We start from the raw sequence: 17,921 nt of genomic DNA, 5'->3' as shown, positions 1-17,921 counted from the left end.
AGGTAAGGGGGTATTCTGACCCCCTGTGGGTGAAGCTGAGCTGCCATTACTGGCATAAGATTTTAAATACTCTTGGAGCTGTAGACAGACCAAACGGCAGTGCCTGAAATTAATAAGGTTGCTGCTGAACAGCAAAGCAAACACACCGCTGGTGAGAAGACGCTGTAGGCACATGTAGTTAAGCGTCCTGAATGTCTAAAGATTCCATGAAGTCCCCAGGCGGCATGGCCACTCTGGCCAGGACAATAGCACAGAGAGTTTCTGTATGGAACTTGGGCACGCTGATGTACTGTACTTGTTCACAGATTTCAGGTTTACAATAGGCCTGTAAGACCAGTTTGGATTTTGCACCAGAATCAGGGTCGAATATAACTTAATTCACTTTTGTGTTGTAGAGACAGGAACTATTATGCCTGCTTGCAGCAATGACTGAACCTTTTCCTGAAGAGCCAGTGCCTTGCTTGGGCCTGACTGTTCGCCTTTTATAAAGAACTATCCAGTAGGACGCCTTAGGAAAGAGATGGCATACCCATGGTAGACCACTTGCACCCAGGCATCTGTGGCAGTCAGATGCCAGGTTTGTACGAACTGAAAAAGTTGGCCTCCCACCCCTGGGAGACCCGCCCCGTCAGGCTGAAGGCTTTATCTGACATTTGGCCGCTAGATGTCTAGCAGCCCATGTCTGCTAAGGTTTGAGCTTGGAATTCTTTGTGGAAGCTGATGGTCTTGTAAAGGACTGGCCTTTGGCCTGGCCCCCAGGGTGAAAGGACGAAGGACGAGGTTGTAAGTGCTGAAGGCAAGAAAGCTGTTTTAGCTGCTGCCAGAGAAGACACTGTTATCTAACTCTGCTCCTAACATATGGTAATGATTCTAAAGCCTTTTTAGAATCCGAGTTCGCTTTCCATGGAGTTTAGCACTGTATAACCCGACTCCGCAGAGAGGTATATAGGGAGACTGGACCCAGCAGTTCCCAGAGACTTCCAAGCTTGTAAAGATGGCTACTGTGAGTCTCTGAGGGGAAGAGGGTGGAGGAGGAGCAACTCAGAAACAGGAAGACTGCAGTGGAATCGTGCCCTGCGCTGGGGGAGGGGCTGCTGGAAAGCGCTGTTCTCCCCTGGCTGACATACACCACCTGGTTCCCTGGCCTGATAAATGGTCCCCAGCGCAAGTATAATTAGCCCTGGGGGTCTAATGTAGTCCAAAGCTGGAGTCTGGGTATACACATCAGCATTCTCCGGTCTGTCTCCCGTGACCGGAGTATAGACCGCACACATCGCGGGTTGCCTTACCTGGCCCCTGTACTCCGGCTGCAGTCTGGGGATCCTCATCGATAATTAATAAAATAAGGCTTAGGGCTGCACAAGCAGCCCTGTCTAAAAAGGTGCATGCATCTCCTGCTGGCACCAAAACAAAACTGAGGAGCCTGAGCTGTGGGCGGGGTATGAGGGAGAAGGAACAGTGCATCTTGGGAGCAAAAAGCTTAACTGCTTGGTGCCCTATTCCTGGTCTCCACAATCATTCCCCAAGGTCATACCTGTGGATGTCTATGGACTCTGAAGAAAAATGTCTAAACTATCAGTAGTAATCAGTGGCACAGGAACTGGATCCACAACATGTCTGTCCTCCTTTTCTAGTTATGTGCTATTCTCTGCTCCTTTTTAACCTTTTCTTTTTCATTCGTCTGTAGATACTCGGGCGCATATTTATCATAGTTTGGAGAGAGATACTGTAGATAAAGTACTAACTAATCAGCTCCTATCATGTTTCAAATACAACCTGTAACATGACAGTTAGAAGCTGAATGGTTATCTTTCTCCGCTTTATATCTCTCCAAGCTTTGATAAATCTTCCCCTCAATCCGTCGTGTGACAGCTGCATAAATCGGTATGTTTAAAATATTTTCAAAAACTGACATCTTTATTTTGCCTAGGAAGGGCTTAAAGAAAGCTGGCTGTTCCAGATGTAGGGCTGCAGGGTAGTCCAAATTTCAAATAGGGGAGCCACACCACATGCCATCCCAAACGATGCCACACATTGCCCGCCGGGACTCACTAGCATTTGGTGTGGGTCACATATTTGAAATTTAGATTGCCCTGCAGCTCCACCTCTGGAGCAGCCACTGCTAGGAACAAACATTTATTCTCCCCTTAACCCCGTTCAATTAATTTGACTTACCAGATATTTCTTCTGTATAGCTCAATCATAACATCCAATGACATCTTAGCAGCTGTTGCATTGCTGTCTCTAAGCATTGTGTACATGAAGTTCTGCAGAGTCTAGGCAAAGCAAGATGGCAATCAGTGTTTTGTCAAACGTTTCTATCATGTGTGGTGCACAGAAATGGTGGTACTTACTGTGTTCACTTTGTTGTTTTTATGCTTTGCGTTTATATTTTTTATGTCAGTCACAATGTGAGTATACAAAGCCTACAAAGAAAGACTATATTAATGCGATATATATACTTCAGAAGATTTCAATTGTAAAACCAAACGGTAGCCTTATAGCGAACACCATTGTACTTACAGAGGCAGGTAAGATATGCTATTAATGATTAGTCTCTTAATAAAACATTTATCAAATTTATCAAAATGTTTTTCTTACATAGCACCTAGATATATTACGCAGCGCTCAACAAAAACTTCCCTGTGAAATCAATTTAATTAAACAGTCAACTTCGTAATCTGATCCTTGAAACAAAGATAGCTGTGAGGTGGTCTACTAATGCCCATGACACTTATTTACAAGTATGGTTAGTTTTTCAATGTAAGCTCTCACATAATACATTTAAAACTGAAGTAGTGAATCTGAACTCAAAATGATTAACTTGGAGACATTTAGAGCATAAACAGAGGTAGAACATGCAGACTGATGCTGAATTACTTTACCTTTCGTAAGAGTTTATCTTGGCACCTCAGCAGCTCGAAGAAAAGCTCAAGAACTACTGAGGGGCTTATTAAATCTTTGTTCCTAAGCATAATCAGAGCTTTGCATAAAGTCTGGAAGACAAAAAGAAGAGATACTGCGTACATAAAGGGAATAAAGTCACTGAATTACTGCACCAATCCAACAAAAGACCTTAACAAACTATAGAAAAGACTTAAATTAAAAGTATTATACTGAAGCAACACAAGTTATTAAAGATATGCTGAACAATATATTACATTATTACACTGTTTAAAAAATCTGACATAGAAATAGGAGGATTTTGGTACTTACCGATAAATCCCTTTTTTCGGAAGCCATAGGGGACACTGTCACTAAGTCAAGACGCTGGGGTATTGATGGTGGCACGGTAAATAATCTAAAAGTGAACAGGCGCCTCCCCCTCTATCCCCCATCATCTCTCAGTTAAGAATGAGCCGAGAGGAGACGGGAACAAGATAACAGAACTAAACGAGGGAAAAATAGGATTTTAATTACCTATAGGTAAATCCTTTTCTCGTAGTCTGTAGAGGATGCTGGGGTCCATATTAGTACCATGCGGTATAGACGGGTCCACCAGGAGCCATGGGCACTTTAAGAGTTGGAGAGTGTGGGCTGGCTCCTCCCTCTATACCCCTCCTACCAGACTCAGTCTAGAAACTATGCCCGAGGAGACGGACAACTTCGAGAGAAGGATTTTACACAGATAGTGGTGAGATTCACACCAGCTCACACATACAAGGCAAACCAAGCTAACCAGCTTGAATATTCAGCAATAGCTGAATAACAATACTTAACCAAGTAACAACACATTACTCAACCAAGAACACAGCAGTACTGAATCAAGTAACCACTGCAGGATAAAGCGCTGGGCGGACGCCCAGCATCCTCTACGGACTACGAGAAAAGGATTTACCGGTAGGTAATTAAAATCCTATATTCTCTTACGTCCTAGAGCAGGCATGTCCAAACTGCGGCCCTCCAGCTGTTGAGAAATTACATATCCCAGCATGCTCTAACACAGTTTTGCTGTCAGAGAATGCTAAAGCTGTGTCAGGGCATGCTGGGATGTGGAGTTTCTCAACAGCTGGAGGGCCGCAGTTTGGACATGCCTGTCCTAGAGGATGCTGGGGTCTATATTAGTACCATGGGGATGTACCAAAGCTCCCAGAACGGGAGGGAGAGTGCGGAGGCTCCTGCAGAACTGATTGATCAAACTTTAGGTCCTCAGAGGTCAAAGAACTAGTAGAACTTAGCAAATGTGTTCGACCCGACCAAGTAGCCGCTCGGCAAAGTTGTAAAGCCGAGACACCCCGGGCAGCTGCCCAGGAAGAACCCACCTTACGAGTAGAGTGGGCCTTAACTGATTTTGGACACGACAATCCTGCCGTAGAACATGCATGCTGGATAGTGAACCTGATCCAGCGAGAAATAGTCTGCTTAGAAGCAGGACACCCAATTTTCTTAGGATCATACAGGACAAACAGAGAGTCCAATTTTCTGTGACAAGCAGTCCTCTTCACATAGATTTTCAGAGCCCTTACAACATCTAAGGACTTTGATGGAATTGAGGAGCCAGTAGCCACTGGCACCACAATAGGTTGGTTGATATGAAAAGCCGACCCAACCTTTGGAAGAAACTGCTGACGCAACTTGAGCTCAGCTCTATCTTCATGGAAAATCAAGTAGAGGCTATTACAAGACAAATCCCCCAATTCTGATACACGTCTAGCAGAAGCTAAAGCCAACACGTGAGAAACTAGACCTCAACCTCCTGTAGAGGCTCGAACCAATCCGATTGTAGGAACTGGAACACCACGTTAAGATCCCAGGGTGCTGTAGGAGGCACAAAGGGAGGCTGGATGTGCAGAACCCCTTTCAAGAAAGTCTGAACCTCAGGGAGGGAAGCCAGCTGTTTCTGGAAGAAAATGGATAAGGCCGAAATCTGGACCTTAATTGATCCCAAACGCAAGTCCACATCTGCTTACAGGAAGAGGAAAAACCGCCCAAGTTGAAACTCCACCATAGGAAACTTCTTGGATTCACACCAAGACACATACTTTTTCCAAATGCGATGGTAATGTTTAGACGGTACTCCTTTCCTAGCCTGTATCAGGGTAGGAATAACCTTGTTCGGAATGCACTCCCGAGCTAAGATCTGGCGCTCAACCTCCATGCCATCAATCGTAGCCGTGGTAAGTCTTGATAAGCGAACGGCCCCTGTTGCAGTAGGACCCCTCCAAGAGGACTCGGATCTTCCAGCAGTAGACCCAGAAGATCCGCGTACCAAGCCCTTCTTGGCCAGTCTGGAGCAATGAGGATTGCCCGAACTCTTGTTCTCTTTATGAGCTTTAGAATCCTTGGGATGAGCGGTAGTGGAGGGAACACATACACTGACTTGAACACCCACGGAGTTACCAGGGCGTCCATCGCCACTGCTTGTGGGTCTCGTGACCTGGAACAGTACCTCCGAAGCTTCTTGTTGAGACCGGAGGCCATCATGTCTATTTGAGCTACACCCCAAAGACTTGTCACCTCCGTGAACACCTCCGGATGGAGGCCCCACTTTCCTGGATGGAGATCGTGCCTGCTGAGGAAGTCCGCTTCCCAGTTGTCCACTCCCGGAATGAAGATTGCAGACAGCGCCACCGCATGCCTTTCTGCCCAGAGGAGTATTCTTGTAACTTCTGCCATTGCAGCTCTACTCTTCGTTCCGCCCTGTCGGTTTATGTAGGCAACCGTCGTTACATTGTCCGACTGCACCTGAATGGCCTGATCTTGCAGAAGATGTGCCGCTTGTAGAAGACCGTTGTACACGGCCCTTCGTTCCAGAATGTTTATTGGAAGGATGGATTCCAGACTTAACCACCTTCCTTGGAAGGTTTTCCCTTGGGTGACTGCGCCCCAACCTCAGACTTGTATCCGTGGTTAGAAGGATCCAGTTCTGAATCCCGAACCTGCGGCCCTTTAGAAGGTGAGGCAGTTGTAGCCACCATAGGAGTGAAATCCTGGCTTTCGGCGACAGACGTATCCTCTGGTGCATGTGCAGGCGAGATCCCGACCACTTGTCCAGGAGATACAGTTGGAAGAACCGTGCATGAAATCTTCCGTACTGTAGAGCCTCGTAGGAGGCAACCATCTTCCCCAGAAGGTGAATGCACTGATGAACTGATACCAGGGCAGGCTACAAGACATTCCGGACCAGTGTTTGAAACACTTCCGTGTCGAGGATCATCCCTAGGAAAGACAATCTCCTTGTCGGCTTCAAATGTGACTTTGGAAGATTCAGGATACATCCATCATCCCTGAGCAGTCGAGTCGTGAGAGCAATGGACTGCAACAACCTCTCTCTAGAAGACGCCTTTATCAGCAGATCTGAATTTGGAATTATATTCAACCCGTCGGCGGAGGAGAATGATCATCTCTGCCATTACCTTGGTGAACACCCTCGGTGCAGTGGAGAGGCCGAATGGCAGTGCCTGGAACGGATAGTGATAGTCCAACCGCGCAAATCTGAGATAAGCCTGGTGTGGCGGTACGCATCCTTGATATCTAAGGATACCAGAAACTCTCCCTCCACCAGACCTGAGATCACCGCTCTCAGAGATTCCATTTTGAACTTGAATTCCCTCAGATAAGGGTTTAACGACTTCAGGTTCAAAATTGGTCTGACCGAACCATCCGGTTTCGGTACCACAAATAGATTTGAATAGTAACCCTTGTTTTTTAGATGAGGTGGAACTGGAACAATGACGTGACGTTTCCAACTTTTGAATGGCTTCCTGTAGGATAGCCCTCTCTGGCAGCAAAGCTGGCAAGCCCGATTTGAAAAATCTGTGAGGTGGGAGCTCTTGAAACTCCAGTCTGTACCCTTGGAATACAATATCTTGTACCCAGGGATCCAGGCCGGATGACACTCAGACATGACTGAAACGTCTGAGTCTTTCTCCCACCTGTCCGTTTTACAGGCTGTGAGGTCCACCGTCATGCTGAGGACTTTGAGGAAATAGAGGCAGGCTTCTGTTTTTGGATTTTGCTCGACCACCTCTAAAGAAAGTGGTAGGAGGTTTGGAGTTTCTAGCCTTTGCGGTCCGAAAGGACTGTGTTGTGGACGTAGAAAAGGGTTTCGTCGTTGTCTGAGTGGCTGAGGGAAGAAAGGTTGACTTACCTGCGGTTGTCGTGGAAATCCACGCATCCAATACTTCCCCAAATAGAGCCTGACCTGTGAAGAGTAGGTTCTCCATACTTCTCCTGGATTCCGCGTCTGCCGACCATTGGCGTAGCCAGAGTCCCTGGCGTGCTGAGACAGCCATGGAAGATGTCCTTGCATTCAGATGACCCAGGTCCTTCATGGCCTCCACCATGAAACCCGCATAATCCTGTATGTTACGTAAAAACATTTCAATGTCACTTTTACTATGGCTTTAGAAATCCATGCACAGGCAATAGTGGGCCTTAACGCCACGCCTGAAGCAGTGTATATGGATTTGAGCGTAGTTTCAATCTTGCGGTCTGCCGGTTCTTTCAAAGCGAAAGACCCAGGGACAGGTAAAACCACCTTTTTTTTGACAGTCTAGATACAGAAGCATCTACTATAGGTGGGTTTTCCCACTTTTTCCTATCCTCTGCAGGGAAAGGAAAAGTAACCAGAACCCTTTTTGGGATCTGGAATTTTTCCTCCGGGTTTTTCCAGGATTTTTCAAATAATGCGTTTAATTCTTTAGACGCGGGGAAGGCCAGGGAGGCTTTCTTATTGTCTGTAAAGTAAGCCTCCTAAACCTGCTCAGGTGGTTTGCCAGTAATATGTAACACATCCCTATTGGCCACAATCATGAGCTGCACCCCTTTGCCAGGGAAGCTTCACCCCCGCATATCCCTGTCACCGTCTGCCATGTCAGAGTCGGTATCCGTGTCGACTTGCATAATCTGGGCAAGGGCACGTTTATTTGGGGATATACGAGGGGAATTTGAGGTAATGGGAACAGAACCAGACAAAACCTCCACAGATTTTCTCAAAACCTGTGTTTCAGTCTCATTATGGGCTACCCTAGAAGCAATCTGGGATAACATGCCCTTAATGGAAGCTAGCCACTGTGGGTCAGATTCAGAAGGCTGAGACATAATATTACATTCCTGAGTACATGGAATGGATTCATCTGGAGAAGATACATATTCTGCCACACAAGACACAGAGTCCCTGGACATGGTAATGTGAGAGATTTGCATACACACACACACAGGAAATTGTCAGAGTTTTCCCCAAGCACCTTCAGAAAAACACAGAGTTAATGTAGAAAGCACACACAGCGCCCCAGTAGGCAGTTATGGAATAAATGCCTGGCGCTGACTGTAATGGACTACACTGTGAATATACACTCTCCGCCCCCTTCTACAACCCCCCGATACCGCACAGGATAGCTGGAGTTATGTGGAGGGTCAGCGCTCCCTGTCAGCGTCTCTGAGTGATGATTTGCAGGGAGAAAATGGAGCTGGTGAGCTGCTGGGTCCGCTCTGAGGAGAAGCTCCGCCCCCAAACATGGCACGTCTTCCCGCACTTTGTATGATTATACTGGCCTGAGGTATAGTGGCTAGCAGTAGTACCGATGTCCCTGATAGCAGTAGTGACCAGTTGGAAGGGTAACGCGCTGGCCCAGGGCGCCTCTCACAGCGCCGCACCCGAGTACCGCTGAGCCTCCGGAGTACAGCTTCAGTACTGCGCTCCCACCCTGTTGCCGCCATTAACACCGGTTTACCGCTTGTCGGGTCGCCGGTGACACTCACCTCCGCGATCTTCTGGCTCTGTTAGGGGGTGGCGGCATGCTGCAGGAGTGAGCGGTCGCCTCCGGGGCTAACGATCATCACCCTCAGGAGCTTAATGTCCTGTCAGGGGAGAGAGTGGCCATTAACTTCAGAGGGTTGGACACTACTCCCCCCACTAAGTCCCACGAAGCAGGGAGGCTGTTGCCAGCAGCCTTCCTGTGCCTAAGTACTCTTAAAAAATAATAAAACCAGAGAAACTCTAGATCCCCTAAATGTGACCGGCTCCACCGGGCACATTTTCTAAACAGAGTCTGGTAGGAGGGCAATAGAGGGAGGAGCCAGCCCACACTACCAAACTCTTAAAGTGCCCATGGCTCTTGGTGGACCCGTCTATACCCCATGGTACTAATATGGACCCCAGCATCCTCTAGGACATAAGAGAAAGAGCATATAACAATTAAACACAACTAAACAACAATGAAGGCAAGAGAACAGCGCTGGGCGGGCAGACAGTGTCCCCTATAGCTTCCGAAAAAGGGATTTAATCGGTAAGTACCAAAATCCTAATTTTTCTGTCAGCCACTAGGGGACATTGGGATGTCCCCAGCGTCTTGACTTGGTGCCAAAGTTTCCCCCCTGGGTGGGAGAGCGCTTACGAACTTGCGGAACCAAGCGGCCAGACCGTGAAGATGTGGCCGCAAGTGTCAAACTTGTAGAACTTATCAAACATATGAATACTAGACCAAATGGCTGCCCTGCAGCGTTGAGACATGGTAGCCCCCCGACTAGTGGCCCACGACGCCCCCACAGAACGTGTAGAGTGAGCAGCAATTGATAAGAGGTCTAGATTTGTTAAGATAGGCCTGACAAGTTGTCAACCAAATCCAGCGGGCCCAGGGTCTGCTTAGTAGCACACCACCCGTGACGACGGACATCATAAAGTACAAATGAAGCATCAGATTTCCGTAAAACCGCTGTCCTATCCACGTAGATCTTCAAAGCCTGCATTACTTCCAGAGTAGGTGGTGTTCCAGAATCGTCCTGTAAGGACGGAACCACAATAGGTTGATTGATATGAAAAAAGCGGACACAACCTTTGAAAGGAACGAGGCATGCGACCGCAACTCTGCTTGGAAATTTAAGTATGGAGGCTTACAAGACAAAACCAATCAATTCAGATACCCCACTGGGCTGAAGCTATGACTAGTAGAAAAACAGTCTTCCAAGCAAGATATTTAAGGACTGCGCCTTCCAAAGGCTAACAATAGTTGGACTGGAGGAAGTCGAGTACCAGATTTAAATTCCAAGGAGCAGTGGGCGGTACAAGCGGAGGCTGTACACGCTGTACCCCTTGTAAGAACGTTTTTACATCTGGCAGGAGAACTAGACGTTCTTGGAAGAAAATAGATAATGCAGATACATGAACTTTCAGGGACCCCAGGCGAAGTCCAGAGTCTAAACCAGCCTACAGAAACCGCCAAAGACAAGATAAACTAAAGGAGTCTGATGGTAAACCCTTCCACTCACACCAAGAGACATAAGACCACCAAATGCGATGATAATGAGATGCTGTAACTGGTTTACACGCTCTCAGCATCTCAGGAATCATGGGCTCTGGAAACCCTTTAAGTTTTAAGATGTCCATTGCGTTAAACGTAGTCGTGGGAAGTCTGGGTGCACGAAGGGATCTTGCTGTAGCAGATCCGGACGCAGAGGAAGAGGCCACGGCTCACCCACCAGAAGAGAGTGCAGGTCCGAAAACCAAACCCTCCGAGGCCAATCCGGTGCTACCATTATCACCTTGATTCATTCCTGTTTGATTCTCTGAAGTATCCAAGACAACAGAGTGTCCTGGGCAAGTAATGAGTAAGGCGAAAATTGAGTTGGGACGCCATGAGATCCACCTTCGGACAACCCCAACGTTCTATCAGAGCTTCGAACATTTCTGGGTGAAGAGACCATTCTCCAGGGTGGATCTCCTGACTACTGAGATAGTTGGCTTCCCAATTGTCCACTCCTGGAATGAATACTGCAGAGAGAATCACTGCATGGCGTTCTACCCACTGAGGAATGCGCGTCACCTCCCGCATCGCCATGCGACTGCGCGTTCTGTCTTTTTTGTTGATGTATGCTACAGCCATTACATTGTCTGACTGAACCTTATACCTCCTTGAAGAGAAGAATGTGGGCGGCCTGAAGTAGAGCATTTTAGATCGCCCTTAGTTCCAACACATTTATCGGCAATAGAGATTCTTGCGGAGAACAGCGGTCGTGAAAGTGAGAATTCAACACCACCGCGCCCCAATCTGTCCGCCATGAGGTTATGTAGTTGGAGCCACCAAAGTAGTGACAACCTTGTCTTGGGAGTTAAACGGACCAACTGCTAAAGGTGTGACCCGGACCATTGACTGACACCAGTCGTGGTTTGAGTACTGCCTTGACTAGTCGTCGTATACTCAGAGCTTTGTCCTGTGGTAAAAAAACTGTACGTTGGTGTCCAGAATCATCTCGACAACTGGATACGTTGCGATGGCAGAAGATTGGATTTCCGAAAATTGATTATCCAACCGTGCTCCACCAACACACTGTATGTCAAGAGAGCATGTTCCTGTAGAAGATCGGATGGCGCTTTGAGGACAAGGTCGTCTAGGTATGGAATAATTATAACTCCCAATATTCTGAGGTGAGCAATCTTCACCGACATGACCTTGGTAAACACTCTAGGCGCTGTGGATAGTCTGAATGGTAAAGCTCTGAACTGAGAGTGAACTTTCGCATTGCGAACCTGAGGAAAGCTTGGTGAGGTTCCCATATCTGAAAATGAAGATATGCATCTTTGATCTATCTAGAGATCATAAATTCCCTGGGTTCCAATATCGTAATTATCGAGTTGAACGACTCCATCTTGAATCGATAATAAGCTACAAACTGATTCAGTGATTTGAGGTTCAAAATTGGCCTTCTTGTACCATCCAGTTTTGGTACTACAAAAATATTGGAATAGTAACCCTTTTGCAGTGAAGGTGTGGTACCGGCATGAATACTGCTGATTCCACTAAGGTCATTATTGCACCCTGAAGGGCCAACCGTTTGTCCATAAGGGTTGGAAGACTTATAGAAAATTTTCTGGCGGTAAAACTTCAAAATCTAGCCTGTACCCTTGGGAAATGATATCGCAAATTCATGCTTTCTCTGAGATTTTTTTTTACCACGCATCTTGAAAATTTCGAAACTGCGCTCCCACCGTATTTGGGCCCCGGTGGGAAGGAAGACAGTTATGCCACGGTATTTTCTGTAGGTTTTGGGTCCCGACGACGAGCAATGGCTGGTTGCTTGCCTCGACTTCTACCTCTGAAAGGTGTAGACCAGTGTTTCCCAACCTCGGTCCTCAAGGCACAGTAACAGTCCTGGTTTTAGTGATATCCAGGCTTGAACACAGGTGACTTAATTAGTTCCTCAGTTATTTTGAATTAACCATCTGTGCTGAAGCCTGGATATCACTAAAACATGCAATGTTGGTGTGCCTTGAGGACCGCGGTTGGGAATGCCTGGTGTAGACGATAGGAGCGAATTGATGCTACAGTATAAGAGCATTTACGTGGTGGGGCCAGTTGGAAGGAAAATAAGATTTTAAACCTACCGGTAAATCTTTTTCTCCTAGTCCGTAGAGGATGCTGGGGACTCCGTAAGGACCACGGGGAATAGACGAGCTCCGCAGGAGACATGGGCACTAAAAAAGAACTTTAGGTATGGGTGTGCACTGGCTCCTCCCTCTATGCCCCTCCTTAAGACCTCAGTTAGAGAAACTGTGCCCAGAGGAGACGGACAGTACGAGGAAAGGATTTTGGAAATCCAAGGGCAAGATTCATACCAGCCACACCCTTCACACCGTATAACATGGGATACACGAACCAGTCAACAGTATGAAACAAAACCAGTATCAGTCCAAAACTGATCCAAACTGAAAACATAACCCTTATGTAAGCAACAACTATATACAAGTCTTGCAGGATGTTGTCCGCACTGGGACGGGCGCCCAGCATCCTCTACGGACTAGGAGAAAAAGATTTACCGGTAGGTTTAAAATCTTATTTTCTCTTACGTCCTAGAGGATGCTGGGGACTCCGTAAGGACCATGGGGATTATACCAAAGCTCCAAAACGGGCGGGAGAGTGCGGATGACTCTGCAGCACCGAATGAGCAAACATTAGGTCCTTATCAGCCAGGGTATCAAACTTGTAGAATTTTGCAAAAGTGTTTGAACCCGACCAAGTCGCCGCTCGGCAAAGTTGTAAAGCCAAGACGTCTCGGGTAGCCGCCCAAGAAGAGCCCACCTTCCTAGTGGAATGGGCCTTTACCGAATTCTGTAACGGCAATCGAGCCGTAGAATGAGCCTGCTGAATCGTGTTACAGATCCAGCGAGCAATAGTCTGCTTAGATGCAGGAGCGCCAACTTTGTTGGCTGCATACAGGATAAACAGGGCCTCTGTTTTCCTAACCCGAGCCGTTCTGGCCACATAAATTTTCACTGCCCTGACCACATCCAGGGACTCTGAATCCTCCACGTCCCTAGCAGCCACCGGCACCACAATAGGTTGGTTCATATGAAAAGAAGAAAGCACCTTAGGCAGAAACTGAGGATGAGTCCGCAACTCAGCTCTATCCACATGAAAAATCAGATAAGGACTTTTGTGAGACAAAGCCGCCAACTCCGACACTCGCCGCGCCGAAGCCAAAGCCAATAACATGACCACTTTCCAAGTAAGATACTTCAATTCAACAGTTTGAAGAGGTTCAAATTAGTGAGACTTAAGAAACCGTAACACCACGTTAAGGTCCCATGGTGCCACCGGAGGCACAAAAGGAGGCTGGATATGCAGCACCCCTTTCACGAAAGTCTGGACTTCTGGAAGAGAAGCAGATTCCTTTTGAAAGAAAATGGATAGGGCCGAAATCTGAACCTTAATGGAGCCTAACTTTAGGCCCAAATTCACTCCCGTTTGCAGGAAGTGGAGAAAACGGCCCAGATGGAATTCATCCGGAGGAGCAGTCCTGGCTTCGCACCAAGATACATACTTCCTCCAGATATGGTGATAATGTTTCGATGTCACCTCCTTCCTAGCCTTTATCAGAGTAGGAATGACCTCATCTGGAATGCCCTTTTTCGCTAGGATCCTGCGTTCAACTGCCATACCGTCAAACGCAGTCGCAGTAAGTCCTGGAACAGACAGGGCCCTTGTTGTAACAGGTCTTCCATGAGAGGAAGATGCCACGGATCTTCTGTGAGCATTTCCTGCAGATCCGGATACCAGGCCCTTTGAGGCCAATCTGGAACAATGAGAATGGTCTGAATCCCTCTTCGTCTTATGATTCTCAGTATCTTTGAGATGAGAGGGAGAGGAGGAAACACATAGACCGACTGGAACACCCACGGTGTCACCAGGGCGTCAACTGCTACCGCCTGAGGGTCCCTTGACCTGGCGCAATATCTCGGAAGTTTCTTGTAGAGGCGTGAAGCCATCATGTCTATTTGAGGCAGCCCCCACTGACTTGCAATTTCTGCGAAGACTTCCTGATGAAGTCCCGACTCTCCTGGATGCAGATCGTGTCTGCTTAGGAAGTCTGCCTCCCAGTTGTCCACTCCCGGAATGAAGACTGCCAACAGAGCGCTTACATGACTCTCCGCCCATCAAAGAATCTTTGAGGCTTCTGCCATTGCCACTCTGCTCCTTGTGCCGCCTTGGCGGTTTACAGAAGCCACTGCTGTGATGTTGTCTGACTGAATCAGAACCGGTAGACCTCAAAGTAAGGTCTCCGCTTGACGAAGGCCGCTGTATATGGCCCTTAATTCCAGTACGTTGATGTGTAGACAAGTCTCCTGACTTGACCACAGCCCCTGGAAGTTTCTTCCCTGAGTGACTGCCCCCCATCCGCGGAGGCTTGCATCCGTGGTCACCAGGACCCAGTCCTGTATGCCGAACCTGAGGCCCTCGAGAAGATGAGCACTCTGCAGCCACCACAGAAGAGACACCCTGGCCCTCGGGGACAGGGCGATCAGCCGATGCATTTGAAGATGCGATTCGGACCACTTGTCCAACAGATCCCACTGAAAGATCCTGGCATGGAACCTGCCGAAAGGAATGGCTTCGTATGACGCTACCATCTTTCCCAGGACTCGCGTGCAGTGATGCACCGACACCTGCTTTGGTTTCAGGAGATCCCTGACCATGGTCACTAACTCCTGAGCCTTCTCCTCCGGGAGAAATACCTTCTTCTGTTCTGTGTCCAGAATCATGCCCAGGAAGGGCAGACGCGTCGTAGGAATCAGCTGCGACTTTGGAATATTCAGAATCCAGCTGTGCCGTAGCAACACTTCCTGAGAGTGCGCTACGCTGACCAACAACTGCTCTCTGGACCTCGCCTTTATGAGGAGATCGTCCAAGTACGGGATAACTGTAACTCCTTGCTTCCGGAGAAGTACCATCATCTCCGCCATTACCTTGGTAAAGACTCTCGGTGCCGTGGATAGACCAAACGGCAACGTCTGGAATTGGTAATGACAGTCCTGTACCACAAACCTGAGGTACTCCTGGTGAGGCGGATAAATGGGGACATGCAAGTACGCATCCTTGATGTCCAGAGATACCATAAAATCCCCCTCTTCCAGGCTGGCAATGACCGCTCTGAGCGATTCCATTTTGAACTTGAACTTTTTCATGTAAATGTTCAAGGATTTTAAATTTAGAATGGGTCTTACCGAACCGTCCGGTTTCGGTACCACAGTGTGGAATAGTAACCCCTTCCCTGCTGAAGGGGGGGTACCATTATTATCACTTGCTGGAGGTACAGCTTGTGAATAGCCGTCAGGACTATCTCCCTCCCCGTGGGAGAAGCTGGCAAGGCGGATTTTAGGTAACGGTGAGGGGGCGTCACTTCGAATTCCAGCTTGTATCCCTGAGATACAATTTGTATAGCCCAAGGATCCACTTGTGAGCGAACCCACTGGTTGCAGAAATTTCGGAGACGCGCCCCCACCGCTCCTGGCTCCGCCTGTGGAGCCCCAGCGTCATGCGGTGGACTTAGTGGAAGCAGGGGAGGACTTTTGTTCCTGAGAACTGGCTGCATGGTGCAGCTTCTTTCCTCTACCCCTGCCTCTGGCAAGAAAGGATGCACCTCTGACTCTCTTGCTTTTTTGAGAACGAAAGAACTGCATTTGGTAATACGGTGCTTTCTTAGGCTGTGAGGAAACCTGTGGCAAGAAAGTCGACTTTCCAGCTGTCGCTGTGGATACGAGGTCCGAGAGACCGTCCCCAAACAATTCCTCACCCTTATAAGGCAAAACCTCCATGTGTTTTTTAGAGTCGGCATCCCCTGTCCATTGCAGAGTCCATAAGACCCTCCTGGCAGAAATGGACATTGCATTTATTCGAGAGCCCAGCAGGCAAATGTCCCTCTGGGCATCCCGCATATATAAGACGACATCTTTAATATGGCTAAGTGTTAGCAATACGGTATCCCTGTCCAGGGTATCCAACCCCTCTGACAGAGTATCTGTCCATGCTGCAACAGCACTGCACATCCAAGCTAAAGCAATAGCCGGTCTCAGAGTACCAGAGTGTGTATACACAGACTTCAAGATACCTTCCTGCTTCCTATCCGCAGGTTCCTTTAGGGCGGCCGTATCCTGAGACGGCAGGGCCACTCTTTTAGATAAGCGCGTCAGGGCCTTGTCAACCCTAGGGGAGGATTTCCAGCGTAACCTATCCGTTGGCGGGAAAGGGTACGCCATTAGTATTCTCTTGGGAATCACCACTTTCTTATCAGGGGAAGAACACGCTTCTTCACATAACTCATTTAATTCATGTGACGGGGGAAAAGTCACTGGCTGCTTTTTCTCCCCAAACATATTTATCCTCTTGTCAGGGACAGGGTCAGCCTCTGAAATGTGTAATACATTTTTCATTGCAATAATCATGTATCGGATGGCCTTAGTCATTTTGGGCTGTAATAGTGCCTCATCCTCGTCGATGCTGGAGTCGGACTCCGTGTCGACATCTGTGTCAACCAACTGAGATAGTGGGCGTTTTTGAGACGCTGACGGCCTCTGAGGCGCCTGGGCAGGCCCGGGTTGAGAGCCCGGCTGTCCCCTGGCAGCAACATAATCAAATCTCTTATGTAATGAGTTTACATTGTCATTTAAGACCTTCCACATATCCATCCAATCAGGTGTCGGCACCGACGGGGGCGACACCACATTTATCTGCACTTGCTCCGCCTCCACGTAACCCTCATCAAACATGTCGACACAGCCGAACCGACACACAGCACACACACAGGGAATGCTCTGACTGAGGACAAGACCCCACAATGTCTATGGGGAGACAGAGAAAGAGTATGCCAGCACACACCACAGCGCTATATACACAGGGATACACACTACCAGAAGTGAATTTTTCCCAATAGCTGCTGTATCAATACACCTTTTGCCTAAATTTATGTGCCCCCCCTCTCTTTTTACCCTCTTAGTGCCAGGAGACTGCAGGGGAGAGCCTGGGGAGCGTCCTTCCAGCGGAGCTGTGAAAAGAAATGGCGCTGGTGTGCTGAGGAAGAAGGCCCCGCCCCCTCAGCGGCAGGCTTCTGTCCCGCTGTTTCTGACTAAAAAATGGCAGGGGTTTTACACATATACAGCCACAGACTGTATTATGTGTCTTTTTTATGCCAAAGGTATTCTTATTGCTGCCCAGGGCGCCCCCCCCCAGCGCCCTGCACCCTACAGTGACCGGAGTGTGTGGTGTGCAGTGGGAGCAATGGCGCACAGCTGCGGTGCTGTGCGCTACCTTAATGAAGACAGGAGTCCTCAGCCGCCGATTTCATCACCAACTTCTGATCTTCTGGCTCTGCGAGGGGGACGGCGGCGCGGCTCCGGGAACGGACGACCGAGGACCTTTGCCTGTGTTCGAACCCTCTGGAGCTAATGGTGTCCAGTAGCCTAAGAAGCGCAACCTAGCTGTGAACAGGTACGTTTGCTTCTCTCCCCTCGGTCCCACGTAGCAGTGAGTCTGTTGCCAGCAGATCTCACTGAAAATAAAAAACCTAACATTACTTTCTTTCTAGCAGGCTCAGGAGAGCCCACTAGGTGCATCCAGCTCTGGCCGGGCACAGATTCTAACTGAGGTCTGGAGGAGGGGCATAGAGGGAAGAGCCAGTGCACACCAGATAGTACCTAATCTTTCTTTTAG

At 48.3% G+C, this 17,921-nt stretch overlaps 1 protein-coding gene across 1 annotated transcript in view; it reads right to left on the bottom strand.

The window, feature by feature from the left end:
* Nucleotides 1–17,921, bottom strand: part of SDAD1 (SDA1 domain containing 1) — a 221,128-nt gene that overhangs the window by 172,346 nt on the left and 30,861 nt on the right. The window contains exons 4-6 of the mRNA XM_063919903.1: nucleotides 2,886–2,996; nucleotides 2,355–2,426; nucleotides 2,176–2,276 (exon numbers count right to left, since the gene is read on the bottom strand). Of these exons, the coding sequence (XP_063775973.1) occupies nucleotides 2,176–2,276; nucleotides 2,355–2,426; nucleotides 2,886–2,996 (284 nt within the window). The remainder of the gene's footprint in view (nucleotides 1–2,175; nucleotides 2,277–2,354; nucleotides 2,427–2,885; nucleotides 2,997–17,921) is intronic.

Source organism: Pseudophryne corroboree, chromosome 1 (genome assembly GCF_028390025.1).
Source record: "Pseudophryne corroboree isolate aPseCor3 chromosome 1, aPseCor3.hap2, whole genome shotgun sequence".
In the NCBI taxonomy this organism is placed as follows: Eukaryota; Metazoa; Chordata; class Amphibia; order Anura; family Myobatrachidae; genus Pseudophryne; species Pseudophryne corroboree.
The sequence above is the reverse complement of the archived record's forward strand: the minus strand, read 5'-3'. Positions and strand labels throughout refer to the sequence as shown.